Below are 21,462 nucleotides of genomic sequence, written 5' to 3'. Positions count from 1 at the left end.
TTTGTTATCACAGACTAGATGAGACAATACAGGCTATTGCCAGTGGAACCTTGAACCAATCACTGACCAAACTGGATAGATCTTCTGAAGAGCCTTTGGGAATTCTGGTGAATCCGAACCTGTACCAGTCCCCTCCCCAGGTTAGTGGATCTTTGCTCTAACTCAGTGGTCGGCAAACTCATTAGTCAACAGAGCCAAATAGCAACAGTACAACGATTGAAATTTCTTTTGAGAGCCAAATTTTTTAAACTTAAACTTCTTCTAACGCCACTTCTTCAAAATAGACTCGCCCAGGCCGTCGTATTTTGTGGAAGAGCCACACTCGAGGGGCCAAAGAGCCGCATGTGGCTCGCGAATCGCAGTTTGCCGACCACGGTTCTAACTGATAATGAGAGAAGTTTGGGTCCAGACATTTCTCCTTTCAAGTGTGCCTCTTCAATAGGCTTTAAATCCCAATCTGCTTTCTCAACATACCCACCAACCTTATTCTCTGGTTCAATTCATTCTAGTCTTTTTGCAACACTTCTGACAAGTTGACTGTATTATCTCCTGAGTATTTTCAAAGAGAGGGTTTGTTAAGTACTATAAAGATTTAGATAATTCCATGGTCCCTTTGTTAGTGTTTTGTTTTTTTCTGTATATTTTATAGAATATGGGTAGTCCAATAGAGTGATGTTTTAAATTAATACATTAATTCACATATTCATTGTCGTCATTTTTCTATCAAGTACATTGAGCATCTGTTCTGTACAGCATATTAGGCATTACTTCTATCTTTAAAGAACTCATAGACAAATAGGGGGAAAGATTATATATGCAACTTTAAGACTAATGGAGATATAAATAAAGTACGGTGGAAATCCAGAGGAGGGAAAGACTACTTCCAGTTCAGGGGATTAAAAGAGGCTTTTTATAGGGAAGCTGTCATTCATTACAAGTAAATGTCCAAGAAAATGGATGTTTGGAAATGATGGGAAAAACATTCCAGGCAGAATGAACTATCGGAATAAGCCATGGGTACACAAGAGCATGGGAGATATATACTGAGTGGCTAGATTATTAAGATCTCTGAACGCGTAATAATCTGGCCACTCAGTGTGTGTGTGTGTGTGTGTGTGTGTGTATGTATGTATGTATGTATGTGTGTGTGTGTATATATATATATATATATATATATATATATATATTAGAGGCCCGGTGCATGAATTCGTGCATGAGTGGCGTGGCGTCCGGCCAGCCTGGGTAGGGGACATGGGTGGTTGGCCGGCCTGCCTGCTGGTTGAACTCCTGGTAGAGGGGACAATTTGCATATTAGCCTTTTATTATGTAGGATATACACTAAGTGGCCAGATTATTATGCGTTCAGAGATCATAATAATCTGGCCACTCAGTGTATATATGGAATACTGAATTTAAGCAACCTAGATAGTATTCATAAAAGGCATTATCATGAGAAATAGAATAGGGTTAGGTAGGTAGAACCAGAGCTTAAATGTTTAGCTAGAAAGTTTTCACATTTTTATTTTGTAAATTAATGTGAACCATAGAAGGTTCTTAAACAGAGAGTTGCAATCAAAGCAGTGCTGCAGACAGCTTAACTGGAAATATTTGTTCATCAGTACTGTATATATGCTAGGCTTTTTTGCTGGGTGCTGGGAAATTAAAAGATAAAGGCCTAACTCCAGTCCTTAAGGACTTTAAATTTAGTTGGAAGACGTGTTTGAATACAAATAATTATCATTAATTAAGGTAATTGCTATGATAGACACATGTCATAGGTACAATAGGACTTTAGGAGAGAGTTCATAAGCCCACTCAAGGAGTCACAAAAGAAATAGTGTTTAAGAGAAGACATAAGGGATAAAGCCAGTACAGTAGGCAGCATCTCATTATGAAAGCCTTTATGTCTCATGCTAAGGAGTTTGGTTTTATCCCAAAATGGACAAAGAAGAGGCCTTGAAGGATTTTAGCTGAAGATTGACTTGACTTCTATGCCTATGTAGAGAATGGATTGGAGGAATTTTGAAGCAGACAGATCTGGGAAGCAAATTCCAGGTAGAAGATACAACATGTATAGAGGCTCAACAGTTTGAGAGCTTTGGAGAACCACAAGTAATTAAGTATTGTTTGAAGTTAAAATGGACTAGTAGGTGTATTAGTTTCCTAAGGCAGCCATGACAAAGCAACACAACTGGTTGGCTTAAGAAACTTATTCTCTCTCAGTTCTCAACATTGAAATCAAGGTGCTAGCAGTGCCATACTCCCTCTAAAGGCTCTACTGGAGAATGCTTTCTTGCCTCTTTTAGCTTCTGGTGCCTGTAAGGCAGCCCTTGGTTTGTAGCTTGTCATTCTAGTCTCTGCATCTGTCATCATATGGCCTTCTTTCCTATGTATCTTTTAAAATATATATATATTAAAGCCGGGGACAGTGAAACAAGAAAGGGCTGGGGAAATGAGCCTAGGCTGGGCTGCTTTGGCTTACTAGGAAGTCAGAGAAAAGGGGGCCTTGGGGACAGGGTCAGGGGGTTAGCCCTGGAAGAACTGCCACTGCCCATTGCTACCTTGGTTGGGGTGGGGTCCCTTAGAGTTTAGGAAATTACTTGTCGGGGGAAGGAGAGTAGTTAAGGGTGGGCAGAGAGAAGTTAAGGGTGTGCTCCCTGGAGGAAGAGCTTGCCACCTGTGTGTCTTTGTCTTTGTGTGTTCTCCTCTTTTATAAGGACACCAGTCATTAGATTTGGGGTCCACCCTAATCCAGTATGATCTTAACTCATTTACATCTACAGAGATTCTATTTCCAAGTAAGGCTCTGGTAGACGTAAATTTGGAGGGGATACTACTTAAGCCAGTACAGTAGGCAGCATCTCATTATGAAAGCCTTTATGTCTCATGCTAAGGAGTTTGGTTTTATCCCAAAATGGACAAAGAAGAGGTCTTGAAGGATTTTAGCTGAAGATTGACTTGACTTCTATGCCTACGTAGAGAATGGATTGGAGGGAGGAATAAGACTAGAAGCAGGGAAATAGCTAAAAAGGTTATTGTAGTAGCACAGTGGGGAGATTCTGAGGGCCTAAATTAGTGTTGTAGCACTAGGAGGGCAGTAGACAGTTGCTTAAAGGCTAAAAAGGTAGATGAGACCACTTAACAGGGCTCAATAGTATTATTGAAAGGTAATAAGATATTAATTTAGCAAAATGACTGATCTGGGAAGAAACAAGTAATATAAACAAGAACTGTAATAGAGAAGAACAGAGAATGTGGGCCTCAGAATTGTTCAAATCCTCCTATATAATAAAAGGGTAGTATGCAAATAGACCGAACAGCAGAACAGCCGAACAACCAATCAAAGCATAATATGCTAATGATATGCTAAGGCTGCTCAACTGCTTGCTCTGACATGCACTGACCACCAGGGGGCAGTGCTCCGACCAGTAGGTTAGCTTGCTGCTGGGGTCCAGCTGATTGGGACTGAGCGAGATAGGCCGGACACACCCTGGAGCCCTCCCGCAATCTCTCCCCAGCTCGATCGTGCATCCGTGGGGTCTCTCAGCCTGGCCTGTGCCCTCTCGCAATCTGGGACCCCTCAGGAGATGTCGGAGAGCCAGTTTCAGCCTGATCACTCAGGCCACTCCCATTGGGAGGGCACCAGATGCAGGGCTCATGTCTGGTGAGCACTGCTGTGGCAGCGCAAGCCTCTCCCAATAGGGACTGATTGGGCACAAGCCTGCGGCAGACACAGTGGGGCTGGGATGAGCGGGAGTGGCAGGTAGGAGCTGCAGGTGGTGTTGGACTGTGGGTTTCGGCCCAGTCCCTGCAGGCCACCCATAGGGACCCCACCAGTGCATGAATTTGTGCACCAGGCCTCTAGTATTAACATAATTATGAAATTACTTATTTCCCCTGTAATGGATCAGTTCTTCCTCTGTGTTCCTACTGAAGAGTTTATATCCCTGTGTAGTATTTACTCAATTCTGCCTTATACGTTATTTGTTTGGGGTTTTTTGTAGGTTCTGGTGTGCATTTTTTTTTTCTTTATTGATTAAGGATTTACATATGTGTCCTTTTCCCCCATTGCTCCCCCACCCCTCAGTCATGTCCTCACCCCTGTGGTGTCTGTGTCCATTGGTTAGGCTTATATGCATGCATACAAGTCTTTTGGTTGATCTCTCCCCCTCACCCCACCCTCCCCTTCCTTCCCTTTAAGGTTTGACCGTCTGATCAATGCTTCTCTGTCTCTGGATCTGTTTTTGTTCATCAGCTTATGTTGTTCATTATATTCCACAAATGAGTGAGATCGTATGATATTTATCTTTCTCTGACTGGCTTATTTCGCTTAGCATAATGCTCTCCAGTTTCATCCATGCTGTTGCAAATGGTAAGAATTCCTTCTTTTTTACAGCAGCATAGTATTCCATTGTGTAGATGTATCACATTTTTTAATCCACTCATCTGCTGATGGGCACTTAGGCTATTTCCAAATCTTAGCTATGGTAAATTGAGCTGCTATGAACATAGGGGTGTATATATCCTTTCTGATTGGTGTTTCTAGTTTCTTGGGATATATTCCTAGCAGTGGGATCACTGGGTCAAATAGTTCCATTTTTAGTTTTTTGAGGAAACTCCATACTGTTCTCCACAGTGGCTGCATCAGTCTGCATTCCCACCAGTAGTGCACGAGGGTTCCTTTTTCTCTGAATTCTCGCCAGCACTTGTCATTTGTTGATTTGTTGATGATAGCCATTCTGACAGGTGTGAGATGGTACCTCATTTTCGTTTTGATTTGCATCTCTCTGCCTTATATTTTGGATAGTTATTTATGTGTCTGTCTTCTATTAGGATTTAACTTCCTTGAATTCAAGAACCATAGTCTTTTTTATATTTTATATGTTGCTGCTTTATGCCTTTTCATATAGTTAAGTACTTGAATGTTTCTGTGGTTTTTTTTTAAATATACAAAGTGGATTGGACTTATATTTTATTGCGGAAAGATTCTTAGAGATTTATTTAGTCCAACCCCATTACTTTACATTATAGAAAAGTGAAACCTTTAGGGGTTAAATGATTGCTTAGAGTTTCTGGACTACCACTCTCGCATTTTTCCCCATCTATAAATTACTAAGTAAAAAGTCAAAAAATTAAGACAACTAATCTAACCTCACCATCCTAATAAAGCCTCTTTTCCCCCCTTAAATTTTGGAGCACTCAGTCTTCTTTCTCTGGATGGAAGAAACACTAACCTTTGTCATTCTCTGACTGAACTACTGTCAGGACTCTTCAGTCTCCTGTAATTACCTGTACCATGTAATTTCTATTCTCTTTACATGATGGAAGTCTCGTTTCTGTAGTGCTCCATTCTCTCCTTTAGGGGCAAATTGTTTAATTCAGGTTAAGAGAATAATACTTCTTGCATCCAGTAGTCAGAACTACTGCCCCTGACAATATCTGTTTGGCTTTATCATGGTACCAGCATGTGATTCTGCCCCTCAGCACATAAAGAATGTACAGATCAAAACGTTAAATCTTCATTGGGCTGAAATATTTATTTTGGGAAATATAATGTATTAACAAATATAAAATGGAAATAATTACAGACCAGTTATTTGGTGTGATAGTTGTACTGTTGCTGGAATTAGAAAGCTTTGTGTGGAGATTTCAACATTCTAATTATCCTCTAAGATGGAACCTTGTTATCATACGTGAGCTTCTACTTAATTTGTACCTTCTCCAGCTCTTTCGTCCTTGTTTCAAAGATGGGATAAAATTTTCTAAAAATATGTTCCCACTAAGATTTCATTATTAGCATTCATCTCATTTTTTAGACCTACTCCGGGTACTTTCCTTTTCAGAACTGTATGTTGTTTTTCCCCCCTGTGTAGTGGATAGACCAGACAGCTGCAGCCACACAGAAGAAGGCTTTCCATTCAGTGGGATCAGAACCAGAGTTCAACTCATATCGGCACCAGTTGCGAATCCAGGACGAAGAATTTCAGGAAGGCTTTGATGGTGGCTGGTGCCTCTCTATGCATCAGCCCTGGGCTTCTCTGCTTGTCAGAGGGATTAAAAGGTAAGAACAGAAGTGAATCTTGACAGTGAGAGATTTTACAGTGACATCAAGTTGATTTAGAGTTATGGATTAAAATTTAGTTTCCCCAATCTAGTGATGATTTATAATATTCTTTAGTACATAAAACTTTAAGCAATATATTAATGTTACTGACTTGATAATAGTTTTTTGTTTTCTTTTTTACTGAATAGCTTTAAAAAACTGAGGTTAAAATGGCTAAGGATTTTAGTCATAACAAACAATAGAATACCAGTTTTTTTATCTTTGTAGGAAGTCTATTGATAAAACTTCTTTTGTGCTGCCTTTGTAATAAGGCACTCAACTTTTTAATGGTTTGATCCTATTTGAAATTCAAGGTTTTTAATATTTATTAATTTAAGACATTAGCCTCTTTGCTTTTGTTTTTCTTTTATTCATCTGACTATCTGTCTGTCCATCCAGCTAATCTATCTGTCTATCTGAGTAACCATATTGAGAAACTATTTTACCACAAATTCCTTTCCTACAAAAAGTGGGAGGAGTAGTGAGGAATATAGTAGAACTATAATAGAGTGGAGTTGTTGTACCTGTTAGTGGTGATAGTAATAGCGTATAATTCCATGGTTTCATATGTTTCTTCTCAATTCAATTTTTAAAAATAGTTTGGTATTTTTCTTTTATAAATGTAAATAGAAAATTGGAAAATGCAGAAAAGTAGCTAAAAATTGGAAAATACAGAAAAGTAGGTAGAAACAGCTACTGTTAGCATTTTGGAGTGTTTATGTTCTTTTTCCTATGCAAATTGTTATATAGTGAGGTTATAATATGTATTTATGTTTGTGTTTTTCTTCTTTCACTTTTCATTACAACATTTATTTTTCCTTTTTCATCCTATTTTATTAAGATAAAATTGACATTTGCCCTGGCCGGTATGACTCAGTTGGTTGAGCGTTGTCCTGGGTACTGAGAGGTTGCTGGTTTGATTCCCAGTCGGGGCACATTCTCGTGTTGCAAGCTTGATCCCCAGTAGGGGACGTGCAGGAAAAAGCTGATCAGTGATGCTTTCTCATCAATGTTTTTCTCTCTCTCTCTCTTCCTTCCTCTCTTTCTAAAAAAAAAAAGAAAATCAATAAAAACATTACAAAAAGATAAAATTGACACACAACATTGTATATGTTTAAGGTATACAACATAATGATTTGATATACGTGTATATATCGCAAAAAGATTGTCGCAATTAGTTTAGTTAGTATCCATCACCACACAGTTACACATTTTTTTTTTGTAATGGCAACTTTTAAAATCTATTCTCTTAGCAGCTTTCAAATATATATAATAAAATATTGTTAACTATAGTCACCATTTTGTACATTATATCCCCACAAGTTACTTATAACTTGAAGTTTGTAACTTTTAACTCCTTTCCCCATTTCCTTCTGGCAACCACCAATCTGTTTTCTGTGTCTATGAGTTTGTTTGTTTTTTCACATTCTACATATAAGTGAGATCATACAATATTTGTCTTTCTCTGTCTAACTTATTTTATTTCACTTGGCAAAATGCCTTCACTGTCTATCTATGTTGTTGCAAATGTCAGGATCTTCTTCATTTTTATGGTTGTGAATAATATATCATTATGTATATAAACATATATATCATATCTTCTTTATCCATTCATTCATCAATCCATGTCTTGGTATTGTGAATAATTCTGCAGCGAATATGGGAGTACAGATATCACTTTCTTCCTTCTTATTTATCAGAATTTTATATGCCTGGCAGTGTCCTAACTCATAATGGGATAATACTTTGTATTTAAATAACATTTTACCATTTTCAAAGAGGTAGCTTTATTAAATAGATTGGGGCAGTATTATTACAATCTTGGACAAATGAGGGCATTTAGGCAGGCAAAGATAAAGTAGCTTGCTTTGAATTCCAAAGTTAGTTACTAGTGGCAGGAATGGAACTAGAGGTCAGGTTTCAAAGTGCTTTTTCCACTCACTGTGTAAGAGTCATTTTTCTACTTTACTGAAAGAAAATTTGTTATCAATACTTAGGAACAATCATTAGTGCTTTGGTGTTTTCATGATTAGTTGTGATTTCCCTCCTTCATTAAGTTGCATTACCGTTTTTCCCCTCCTCTTGAAGGTCAGGCTTTCCTGCTTTGTCTATCTTCGTCATAGTCCAGGTGTTTTGTGCTGTTAGAGCAGGTGTGTAGGACTCTGCTGCTGCTCCAGGGCAGCCAGGCCTACAGGTGTCTGTTTCCTCATTCGTTCTCTGCAATTAGGTGCCTTCCCTTTTTAAAGTAGAAAACTAGACAGCTTGTTCTCTGCTGAGGGAATCAGAATGTTTACATTTCTCTTATCCTATTTTGGATCTGTTTATTCAGATTTTCTCACTGCAAAGAACAGGATGAGCAGCATCTAACCCACAATCACTATTCCCACAGAAATAAAGTGGGTGTTTTTGCTATGCTTGTGAGATAATTTCCCCAGTAGCCCTTAAGGTTATTTGGTATAGAGGGAAGAAATATATTGATTCATTCCTCATTTACTGAGTACTTACTTTGTGCCCAGCAGTCTTCCAATTCATCTACATTGGAAAACTAAAGATATGAGAATATCCCTTTTTCCCATTCTAAGAATAGTATCATAGGGGTATATCATCTAGGTACTTTATTTTATTGGTGTGAATTAAAAGAGAAACATCTTTTTGTAATCCTTGGAGTAATGAAATTCTCTGGAATGTATTCTGTTATTCCATTTAAAGATTCACACTAGTGAACAGGTTATTTAATTACCTGCAAAGAACATAACCTTTTATAAAATACTTGGAAAATATAAATGAATGTGGTGGCAATTTAAAGAGTAAAGATTATAAACATTTTTATTTACTTAAATCCTTTTAAATAACAATTATAAAAGTAACTATTCTTTTTTAAAAAATATATATTTTATTGATTTTTTACAGAGAGGAAGGGAGAAGGATAGAGAGTTAGAAACATCGATGAGAGAGAAACATCAGTCAGCTGCCTCCTGCACGCCCCCCACCTGGGGATGTGCCTGCAACCAAGGTACATGCCCTTGACCGGGAATCGAACCCGGGACCCTTCCGTCCGCAGGCCGACGCTCTCTCCACTGAGCCACACCGGCTAGGGCGGAAAGTAACTATTCTTGAGGAATTATATGTGGGTGAGAATTTTTCTGTAAGGTTAGAGAACAATTGACAAATCTTTCAGGGAAAAGGTTAGCCTTTGACTCAAAGAAAGGCACAGATTTCCATTTTTGTGTGACAACTTGGATACCTTTAAAATAGAAGATTTGGATTGTAAAAGTCCCAAGGCTAATGAAAGCCCCCAGTCTGAGTTATAGAGATCATATTTTAAAAAATAGAAGCTGAGAGAGATGAATTGTCCTTGTTCTGATAATAGGAATAACTGGGGAAAGGGAACACAATTCATACTCAAGTAAAGCATATTGTGGGAGAATTATTTTCCACAAAAAATACTCCTCTTGCTGAGGTATCATCTACAGATCTCTTTGTTCAACTGGATAATTTATGGTATATTATGAGATCCTCCAGGACACTAGAATTTAGATTCTTCCTGATAAATTTATACTTGTTTAAGGGTGGAGGGCAGAAGTTGGTACACCCCTCACAGAGGACGACTTTGGATAGCAGCCACAGCCAAAAGACCCTCCCCTCAAGAAGTCTCAGAACTCCAGACTACATATCGTTTTCTTCGTGGGAAAGGTAACAACCATATATTCTCCTTTTAGTCTTACTTTATTGAGAGAAGTCATTGACTTTCACTTCCTTCTTCCTATGATTTTTTTTTTTTTTTGGCTGAAAGTATGAAAGTGACTTTAAACTTTGTGTATTTGCTTGTTTAGTGGCAGGTCATAGAGAGCTGTTGAAAGCATTAATTTGCCAAATAGTGCAAATAAAAATTTTAGTTCTCAATACCAGAAATCAAACAACTAGTCTTACTTTGTTTTGTTTGTTTTTAGTCCTCACCTGAGGATATGTTTTCATTGATTCCAGAGAGAGAGGAAGGGAAAGAGAGAAAGAAAATATCGATTTGAGAGAGAAACACAAATTGGCTGCCTCCTATACACACCCTTACAGGGGATCTAACCTGAAACCTGGGTATTTGCCCTGACCAGGAATCAAACCCGAAACCTTTTGGTGTATGTTGTTGATAGTCCAACTGAGCCACACTGGCCAGGGCAATCTTAGTTTTATCTGAGAAAATTTTATCCATAGTGTATTTACTATGATAGTAAAATGACTGCTATAAACTCTGGAATCTTTAGATTGGGAAGAACCACAAATAAGAATTTTTATCGGTAGTGACCCAAATAGACATCTGCTATTGGGTTTGGACATATCAAGGGTGGTTGACTTAAGTAGTGTATTTTGACAATCACCCTCAGCACACTAAATTTGGATCTTAAAATACATTTCTGACCCTTAGGTTTCTTGTTTTCCTTCCTTTTATTCAGATCATACAGTTCTTTTTAAGATAGAATGAGAGGATAATTACAGACACACCTATAAAAGGTTTTTTATTTATTTGTTTTTAAATATTTTTTATTGATTTTTAGAGAGAGAAAGGGAGAGGGGGAGAGAGAGAGAAATATTGATGTGAGAGCACTATCCATTGGCTGCCTCCTACACATACCCACCAGGGATTGAGCCTGCAACCAGGGCATGTGCCCTGACCAGGAATCGAACCAGCAATCTTTTCAGTGCACAGACAACACCCAACCAACTGAGCCACACTGACCAGGGCAACACCTATAAAAGTTTTTTAAAATTCAAGCTCTGTGGATAGAGCGTCGACCTGAGGACTGAAGGGTCCCAGATTAGATTTCAGTTAAGGGTACATGCCCGGGTTGTAGGCTCAATCCCCAGCGGGGGAGGAGGCAGCCGATCAATGACTTTTCTCTCATCATTGATGTTTCTGTATCTCTCCCTCTCCCTTCCTCTCTGAAATAAATTAAAAAAAAAAATTTATAAATATTTATATATATATATATATGCACTAATAAAAGCAAAATATGCAAATTGACTGTCACTTTGTGATGCCCACCAGCCAATCAGGAGTGAGTATGCAAATTAACGCAACAGAGAAGGTGGCGGCCCCACCCCTCCAACCGCTCTGGGCCTCTGGGCAGCACGCATGCAAGCGTGGAGCGGCCAGGTGGGGCGGGATGCCTGCTATGAGGGGGATGGTAGGGGGTGGAGGGAGCTACAGGAGCGGCGCTCTGGCTAGAGCAAAGACTGAAGGTGGCGGCCAGAGCGAAGGCCTGGGTCCTGGGTGCTGGAGGAAAACTGGTGCTGGCAGCCAGGGGAAGGAAGGCCTATTGCACGAATCTTAGTGCAACGGGCCTCTAATATATATATAAAACCAAGCTTTGTTTTGGTTTTGGAATCAAAAGTACATGTTTCTATAAAAACGTATTTCTGTTTTGACTGATATAACTGGCTTGTTTTACATTTGTGTGTTCTGACATTCTTAATTTTTTAAAAATATTTATGGGTTTTCTCTTGACACCTGTAGCTTGTTTCCAGAACCCTTCATCACCAAACTCTAGTCTGGCCGAAACCGGTTTGGCTCAGTGGATAGAGCGTCGGCCTGCGGACTCAAGGGTCCCGGGTTTGATTCCGGTCAAGGGCATGTACCTTGGTTGCGGGCACATCCCCAGTAGGGGGTGTGCAGGAGGCAGCTGATCGATGTTTCTCTCTCATTGATGTTTCTAACTCTCTATCCCTCTCTCTTCCTCTCTGTAAAATATATTAAAAAATAATTAAAAAATCACAGTAATATGCAAACACTTCTTTAAAAAAAAACAAAAAAACTCTAGTCTGATCCAGATGAGTGTAGTGGAATTCATTTGTTTGAAGTGAAATTGTGGGGTCTTTGAACTTCGATGGTGTGCGGGTAATTTTCCTATAGCTTAAGATGTGGAGAGTGGACTAAACCAGCCACTCAGTTTTTTTCAAAAAATATATTTTATTGATTTTTTTACAGAGTGGAAGGGAGAGGGATAGAAAGCTAGAAACATCGATGAGAGAGAAACATCGATCAGCTGCCTCCTGCACACCCCGCACTGGGGATGTGCCTGCAACCAAGGTACATGCCCTGGACCGGAATCGAACCTGGAACCCTTCAGTTCTCAGACCGACGCTCTATCCACTGAGCCAAACTGGTTAGGGTAATTTTTTTTTGCTAAAATATCAATAGTTGAGCCAAATAAAAACCTCATTGTTTTCCTTATGTCTACATATAGATAATAGAGAAAGTGATTTGTTGATAATTGAAAACAGATTCGTGAGTTCCATGGTCACAAAAAAGGAAATTTAATCATTCTTTATTCTTGATTCAGATGTGGAATTTCCCAATGACTATCCATCAGGTTGTCTTCTGGGCTGTGTGGACCTAATTGACTGCTTGTCCCAGAATCAATTTAAGGATCAGGTGAGTAAGAATACTTCTCTTGGACAGATGCTTGCTTCGCCACTATAACTGACCTATATAGATCCTTCAACACAGGATATCCTGATGATAGTAAGGTGCTAGCAACTGAATTTAAACATGTGAAGAGAGATATTAGGGAGAGGAAAGACCAGGGTAAAAACAGAATAAGTATGGTATAGTGATGCTTTGATTTCTGGTATATGGAGAATAGGTACGTATACATTTCTGCATAAAAAACTTTTGCCACAATCCAGATAACACATATAGGATTTTCATCCCTTAGTAAAAGTTCGCTGCTTTTGGTGAATAAAGCTTCCATTATCCCTTGAATTATTTCAGTTAGGTGGTAGGAATGATAGAATTTGTTATTACTTATTCTGGAACATTTGGTCTGGGCCAGAGAATTCATGATAAGCAAATGTTTGAACTCTGATTGCCTGGACTGTGCCAAGTTTGGTGTGCATGTGTACATATGTGTGTATTTTTAATTATTTTGATCATTTTAACATTGAACTGACATAACTAAAGTACATTTTTGAACAGCAGAGGGAGCCAAAGGACTTTAGCTTAATTGGAAAACTTGAAATTTAGAGCCTTGTGTTTAGATTCAGACTAGAGAAATCCAAAATCAGAAGGATCATCCTTGAAGCATGAAGAGTTTTACCTATCAATATGGGTTACTGTACTTTAAATCGTTACTTTAAGCAGTAGGGCTTCTACCACTGTGCTTAAGAAAGTGTTCTTTAGCTTCGTTTTTCTCAGTAAATTCTTTGCTTTCCAGACTTATTTGCCTTTCACTAGTGTTATTACTGTCTGCATTTTAAAAAAACACTATTCCTATATCACCTTCTCTATCCTTTCTTCACATGTTTTAGCCAGTTGTTATTATCTCTCTAGTTTTCTGCCTTTCATTTTCTTGTGGATCGTCTTCTCAGCCCTTCTCTGATTGCTTTATGTATGTGAATACAATGCATGTAATTTGGCATGAATTTTTACTCCTGGCCTTTTTTTTCTGCTCTTAGCACTGATCTAGATCTACACAAAACCACAGACATGTGGAGGCTCTTCATTTTCCACACACTTGTGCCTGTCCTATCCATCTAATGGGCCCTTTGCCCATTTTTTCAGTGTCATTTTTTACTCTATCTTTTTTTTTTTTTTTTTTCAGTTTAGAAATAATGTAAGAATTCCTTATATTGGTGTAGGGTTTACAATTTTAGAGACTCTCACAGTCATTAACAGCGTAGTGTAACTTTTCCTCTTAGGTTATTTGCATTCTAACAAAAATAACCAGGAGCATCTGGCAGTGTGGGTGGTGGTTTGGCAAGGAACCTACCTTTACTTTCTCATTTGCCAATCAAGCAAACCACCACCTGATACAAGATCAAATGATTTATAGCCAGTCTTCTTTTTGCCACAATTTATGTAGAAAAGGTTGGGAAACTATAATCCTAGTCTATGGAATTAGAAATCTAATTAACAAAACATCATTTTGGTTTCTCCAGGTTACCTATCTTTCAGGGTAGCATAATGCTCCTCCTATTCTGTCTTTTATCCTGAGGATGCTGAAGGTAGCTTATAGAAGTGTAGGAATCCTTTCATATGTTTCTAGCTGGAGGTCATGGCAACTCTCCTTATGAATTTCCCTAATGTATGACATTAGAATATCTCAAAATGCCAGAAGCCTCTAAGCTTCATTAAACACAGTAATCCCATGCTTATTTTTCCTATGGTCAGCTTTTCTGTGGCTTTTCCCTATTGTTTCTATTCTGTGTTTGAAGGTAGCACATGAATGTATTCAGAATTGGTATTACCCCTATTTGATGATTGTTTATCAAATAAGGATCTTACAGCTTTTAAAGTTGTAGCTTTGGTATTTGGTTGCTTTTGGAAAATGTCTCAAGCAACATCGGTAACCTACCTGTCTGTCTCTCTTTGAGCTAGGGTTCTATGATGTACGAAATGTAATTGCCTCGTCTGTTTTACCAACCTTATTCTCATTTCTGCAAGAATGAATTGAGAGTTTAGGAATAATAACCCTACACTAGCATTTCACAAACTATTCCATGGCATAGGTGTTCTCTGAAAAATAGCGGGGGTAGGGAGTTGTGAGGTTTCCATGAGCATATAGATTTGGAAAATGTATTTGGATTAAATAAATTTATTTACTGAAAAACTTCTCAGAGCCCTTAATATGCTAGTGTGTATTATGACTCTCTGATGTAACTCTCTGATATATCTGGTAGCTATAACTTGCAGTGTTCACAAAACTTTTTGACCACATCTCTGCCCCTTCTTCTCCCCTCCTCCCCGCAAACACTCCCTATTTGCCTATTCAGAACTAGTATCTTGTGGTGTGTAAGTTTTGGAAGTGCTAGTCTGGGTATGTTTGGTTTTCTCTCATCCTCATAGATCAGCTCACTGAGGGAGAATCATCCAAGAGACACTTTCCTGATTTAAATCTTTCTGCATTTCCGCACTCATTTCTCATCACTCAGCTAAATTGCATTTTCTTTGAAAACCCGTGTGGATATACTAATTTTATTTCAACCGAAACCAATCTCCTATGTGACTTGGCCCACATTTTACTTCTCCATCTTGTTCCTAACTTTTCTCTTCCCCAAAGAAACTCAGTTACTTACTTCCTGATCTTAAACTCTTGGCCTTTCTTTGATTAGTTAAAATATACTAAGCCCTCACAATTTTCAGCATAGTGTGATCATTTAGTTTAAAAAAAACCAAAACACAGTAAAGGTTTTATTAGTGGTTGTTAAAAATCAAGTGCACTACACTAGAAGTGGCTTTAAAATATGTGCTAAAAGTGCTTTCCCCTGAGCTAAGAATTCATCTTCCTTTTATCTTCTAAGAATAGTATGGTTGGCATGGCTGATTTGTAACAGAAAAAGAATCCCACTAGACCTTCAACCCTCTTAAGTAATAGCAGGAGATCAACCTAGACAAGGTAGGAGTGCTACAGAAAGCACTGTAGGCTCAACTCAGGAGACTGAGGTAGATGAGAGCCATCTAGTTAAAACTTTTGTATTCCCCTGGAAGGAGCCCATGCCGTTTGCCAGCGTTTTATCTGCCAGCAGCAGATGTAAGCTCTCAAAAACAGCAGGGAGGATGTTAACTGCAACAATGCATCAAGGCTGCGGTTTGTAACCTCAATAGTAAGGCAGTTAAAACTTTTTTTTTAAACAAAGACATTTTGATTGCCAAATCCATAACCATTAGCAGCTGTGGTTTGAACAGTTCTCTAGACTTAACAAGTTTTCAGACAAAAAGTTGAGCTGGTGGCTTTTGTTTCTATGTGTCTGTGTTATGTTTGTGCTATTTATATCTCTGCCTTCAATAGAAAATCAGATTTGTCTGAAATCTCCAAGGTCATTGATTATTCAATTTCTTCTGTACTGAATCCATTCCTCTCCTGCCAGTTTACTGACCCTTTATTCCATTTGATCTTATGGTTTTTATAATAACCAAGACCCTATCTTTTTTTTTTTTTAATCCTCACCCAAGGATATCTTTTTCCATTGATTTTTAGAGAAAGTGGAAGGAAGGGAGGGGAGAGAGAAAAACATTGATGTGAGAGAGACATCCATTGATTGCCTCCCGCACTCGCCCCCAGCAGGGCTGAGGATGATGAAACCTGCAACCCAGGTACCTGCTCTTGATCTGGAATCGAACTGGTGACCCTTATGTTCCCAGGCCAACACTCGAACCACCAAGCCAAACCGGCCAGGGCTCAAGGAATTGTGATGAAGTAGTTCTGCTGCTGTGTGCCTATATAATTGCATTAGCAATAGAATTGCAATCTTCCAGAGGAGAAGACTTCTATAAGAATATCCAGCCTGGCCGGTGTGGCTCAATGGTTGAGCATCTACCCATGCACCAAGAGATCACAGGTTTCGATTCCCAGTCAGGGCACATGGTCCAGTTGCAGGCTGATTCCCCAGTAGGGAATCAATTGATGTTGATATTTCTCCCTCATTGATATTTCTATCTCACCCTCTCCCTTCCTCTTTCTAAAAATTAATAAAAACATATTTTAAAAAAAGCATCCAAGTGATACAGATCAGGAAGATTGCAAATACCACTTCGTATGTGGAAATCATTGGCTACTATCACCAACGATTGTATGTCTGAGAGGTTAGAAGTTAGAAAATGAAGGAAGTAATTAATAGTCGATATTTAAATCAGGCATTGACCTTAAATAATAAAGAGTCCCCAAATTCTCTTTTAAAATATGTGAAAAGGGCCCTGGCCAGTGTGGCTCAGTTTGGTCCCATGCACCAAAAGGTCACAGGTTTGATTCCTGGTCAGGGCACATGCTTGGGTTGCTGGCTTGGTCCTCAGTAGGGGGCATGCAGGAGGCAGCCAATTGATATTTCTCTCTTTCTCTCCTTCCTATGTCTCTCAAATCAATAAAAACACATATATGTTGTACTGAGAAAACCTACCAATTTATAGACCTAAAATATATGTTCCTAAGGAATCTTGAGGGCTGTATCTGAGAACCCATAGAGAGGGGTGTTGAATATCTTCCACAATTAGCCTAACCCTTGGCAGTTCTTTAAAATCACAGCTCATTTGAGTGAGATAGGTAATGTATTTTTGGAATCTGATGACAACTAGAACATTTACTAGAATTTCTGACAGAATAGACTCCGAGTTTTTTGCAACCTGGGTAGCAAGTGTTCACTTAATGAATTGAGGACAGGCATGTACATTTTTTAATAATCTAGGAAGCATTATGCTTTCTGTTGTATTTATCCTGAAGAGAGGAAGGGGATATTAATATTTTTATACTCATTTATGTACATTTTTAAATGTTTAGCTTTTCATCTGAAAATGAGCATATAATTCTTTTTTTTTTTTAAAATATATTTTATTGATTTTCTACAGAGAGGAAGGGAGAGGGATAGAGAGCTAGAAACATCGATGAGAGAGAAACATCGACCAGCTGCCTCCTGCACACCCCCCACCGGGGATGTGCCCGCAACCAATGTACATGCCCTTGACCGGAATCGAACCTGGGACCTTTCAGTCCGCAGACCGACGCTCTATCCACTGAGCCAAACCGGTTTCGGCGAGCATATAATTCTTAAGATTTTCTTAAGCTTTTATTCATTGATAAATACTTGAGTGTCTATCACAAATCAGTCATGGTTTTAGACACTAAAGGAAACAAAAAATTGAATCAGCCAAAGTTTCTGACCTCAGAATGTTTGAAAGACCACTAGCTAGATAAGATATGTATGTAAACCAAATACAAAATAAAAAGCAAAGATGACTATTTCAAGAGAAGTAAAGGCTGCCTCTGAGGAACTTAAAGGAGGTTGCCTCCAGCTGGGCGGGATCACAAAAGACTTTAAGAAAAAGATAGCTTTTGAATTAACCTTGAAGGGTAGTAATAATAAAATCTATTACTCTTTGATAATTTATTATGTGCCAGGCCTATTATGTATGTTATTTTCTACCCTCGCAACAACTCCAAGTTATCATTACCCCTCTTTTAGAAATGAGAGAACTTAAGACTAAGAGAGTTAAAATAACTTGTATACTGTTAGTAATTGGTAGAATTGGGATTGCTGTTCAAGTCTTCCTACTTAGATGGTAGAAAGCACATGCCAAGGAGAAGGAGTAAGGTGAGATAGGCAGTTATGGGCCTGTATGGAGAGTAATAGCAAACTAGTTTGTTGAGGGAGGAATATGAGTGAAGGGGAAGAAGCAGCAAACAAAACTGGAAAGGTATGTTTTTGTCAGAGGTAGATACCTTTGAATGACAGGCTCTAGGTCTAGGGGGAAGACTTTTTCTGTAGTCAGTTGTGGGATGGGAAAAGGTGGTTTGAAAGTGATCAGAACCTTGCTTGAGGAAAATCATTCTGGCAGCAATGTGGAAGATGGATTGCAGTGAAAAAACTCAAGGTAGGAAGACTAGTGAGAAGACATTTGTCATTCAAGGTAGAGATATTTTTAAAAATCTGTTCTAGGATAATGCCAGTGGAATTAGGCAATGCGGGGGCCGGGGGGGAGGGCAGGTGCAAACGGTTTTAGATAGGTAGAATCAAACACCTAATCTGGCACCTTCATTTTACCTGTAAGTAAACCCAGGCTTAGAGAGAATGTGGTCTGCTTGATTTAGAAGGAATCTGCTTAGTCTTGCTATCTTACTGTAATCTGTAATCTGTTCAAAGCTTCTTGATTTGTCATCCAGTCTACTATATGAACCAGGTGGTAAATCATCTCCTATTTAAAAATTTTATTGCTCAGAATATTATACAATTGTACATTCATTAAGTATTTATTGACCACGTGCCATGTACCAGGCACTGTGCTAAAGACTGAGGATCCAGAGTTTTAACAAGATTAAAAATATATATATTTTTTAGTGACTTTGGAGGGAGGAAGGGAGAGAAAGAGAAAAACATTGATGTTAGAGAGAAACATCGATTGGTTGTCTCCCATATGCGCCCGGACCAGGGATCAAACCCCTATCCTGGATAAGTGCCCTGACCAGGAATTAAACTGGCAACCTTTTGGTTCATGTGATGATGCTTAACCAACTGTGCCATACCTGCCAGGGCTTAGCAAGATATTTTATTCCCTCTAAATCCTTAAGTCTATTGGAAGAGACAAGCAAAAAAACCCAACCATAATAATTATCATATGAACAAAGAAATAGACAAAAGAGGAGACCAAACCCTAAGTCAGCTGGAGTTAGGGTAGGGAAGGTTAAAGAAGCTTCTAAAAATGGTCAGTCCTGAAGAAGGCATAATTTATGTCTTCCTCAATATACCATGCTATATCATGTGTCTATGTTCTTGTCTGCCAGGAGAGTTCCTATTTAATCTTTTTTAACAGCTTAGATGTCATTCTTTCAGTAGAGTCTTCCCTGACTTCAGCCCATTTCCTCCTTGGCAGGATGGTAATTTTTTTTTCATAATTACAAAAAATAAATAAAATGTTCACATGTAGTTGGTCACCCTCTATGTCATATTCATTTTTATTTTTATCTCCAGTGTCCTAGTATATGGCCTGGCACATAGTAGGTACTCAATAAAAGTTGTAACAATATACCAGGTATTGAGAGGCTGGCAATGGGTGATATATGAAAAGCCTTAAATGCTTTGTGAAGGAATTTGAATTGTATTCTAAAGGCAACTATGTGAGTGCTGTAATGAGATGTGTATTTTAGAAAGATTATCCTGGCAGCAGTAGGAAAGATGGACTGGATGGGGCAAGCCTAAATACAAGGAAATGATTGTCCAGGTGAGGCATGATGAAGGTCTGCAATAATACTCTGGCAGTTTAGTGGACAGAAAGGAACAAATGATTGAAATGTTTAGGACTTGATGATTTGATTGGATATGAAGAATGAGAAAAAGAAAGAAGTCTAGGATAAACTTGTGTTTCTGGCTGGGGTGAGTGGGTGAATGGTACTACCATTAGTCCAGATGGGGTATACAAAAGAAAAGAATTTTCTTTTAAGGTAAATAACGTTTTAAAATAAATGAGCTATGGCAAAGGAAACCTATATTGTAGCCGTGAAGGAGAGGTGTTCTCTAGTGTGTGCTCACGATACCAAAATCAATTTTTTTTATAAGTTTTCATTTGCATAGTTTAAAATATTTTAATCTGTTTTGTTCTAAAAGACAAATGTTATGTAATAAAGGGGTACTATTAATGTTAATCATGCTTAATAATGATCTTACCTTGATATGTTAACTGAGGTCAAAGGATTCTCTGAGCTATGCCTCAGAATAATTCTCAGTTGAGTCAAACCAGACAGCCTATCTAATAAAAGACTGATTGACCATCACTCCAACACACAAGATGGCCGCCCCCATATGGTCAAAGATGACTGTCCCCATGTGGACACAAGATGGCCACCACAAGATGGCTAGCATGGGAGGGCAGTTGTGGGCGATCAGGCCAGCAGGGGAGAGCAGTTGGGAGGGACCAGGCCTGCAAGGGGAGGGCAGTTGGGGCAAACAGGCCTGCAGGGGAGGGCAGTTAGGGGTGACTGGGCTGGCAGAGGAGGGCAGTTGGGGGCAATTGGGCCAGCAGGGGAAGACAGTTGGGAGGGACCCAGGCCTGCAGGGGAGGGCAGTTGGGAGGGACCAGGCCTGCAGGGGAGGGCAGATGCAGGGGGATCAGGCCTACAGGGGAGGGCAGTTGGGAGGGACTAGGCCTTCAGAGGAGAGCAGTTGGGGGCGACCAGACCAGCAGGGGAGGGCAGTTAGGGGTGACCAGGCCTGCAGGGGAGGGCAGTTGGGGGTGACTAGGCCAGCAGGGGATGGCAGTTGGGGGTGACTAGGCCAGCAGGGGAGGACAGTTAGGGGTGACCAGGCCTGCAGGAGAGGGCAGTTGGGAGCGACCAGGCTGGCAGGGGAGGGCAGTTAGGGGTGACCAGGCCAGCAGGCAAGGGCAGTTAGGGGCAATTGGGCCGGCAGGGAAGCAGTTAGGCGTTGATCAGGCTGGTAGGGGAGTGGTTAGGGGGTGATCAGGCTGGCAGGCAGAAGCAGTTAGGGGCAATCAGGCAGGCAGGCAGGTGAGCGGTTGGGAGCCAGCAGTCCTGGATTGTGAGAGGGATGTCCGACTGCTTGTTTAGGCCCAATTTCACTGGGATCGGGCCTAAATGGGCAGTCGGACATCCTTCAAGAGGTCCCAGATTGGAGAGGGTGCAGGCTGGGCTGAGGGACATACACCACCACCACCCCCCCGTGCATGAATTTTGTGCACCGGGCCTCTAGTCTATAATAATAAAAGCATAATATGCTAATTATACCAGACGACCTTCTTCTGGATGAAACCGGGGCTGCGAGGGAAGCCCGGGTCCCCGGTGCCTGCCAGCGGCCAGAGGGAAGCCCAGGTCCTGGGTGCCAGAGGGAAGTCGGTGCCGGCAGCCAGGGGAAGGAAGGCCTACTCTTGC

The 21,462-nt window shown here is 39.7% G+C and overlaps 1 protein-coding gene across 5 annotated transcripts in view; it reads left to right on the top strand.

Annotated features, from left to right (window-relative positions):
* The window catches only part of TRIP4 (thyroid hormone receptor interactor 4), an 81,198-nt gene that overhangs the window by 38,170 nt on the left and 21,566 nt on the right, over positions 1 to 21,462 (top strand). For all 5 annotated transcript variants that reach the window (XM_028141944.2, XM_008139130.3, XM_054716145.1 and 2 more), the window contains 4 exons: positions 14 to 140; positions 5,874 to 6,061; positions 9,672 to 9,796; positions 12,436 to 12,527. In XM_028141944.2, the coding sequence (XP_027997745.1) occupies positions 14 to 140; positions 5,874 to 6,061; positions 9,672 to 9,796; positions 12,436 to 12,527 (532 nt within the window). The remainder of the gene's footprint in view (positions 1 to 13; positions 141 to 5,873; positions 6,062 to 9,671; positions 9,797 to 12,435; positions 12,528 to 21,462) is intronic.

The sequence above is a fragment of the Eptesicus fuscus genome, chromosome 5, assembly GCF_027574615.1.
Source record: "Eptesicus fuscus isolate TK198812 chromosome 5, DD_ASM_mEF_20220401, whole genome shotgun sequence".
NCBI classification, from domain to species: Eukaryota; Metazoa; Chordata; class Mammalia; order Chiroptera; family Vespertilionidae; genus Eptesicus; species Eptesicus fuscus.
Note: the sequence above shows the minus strand (reverse complement) of the source record. Positions and strands in the feature narration are given on the sequence as shown.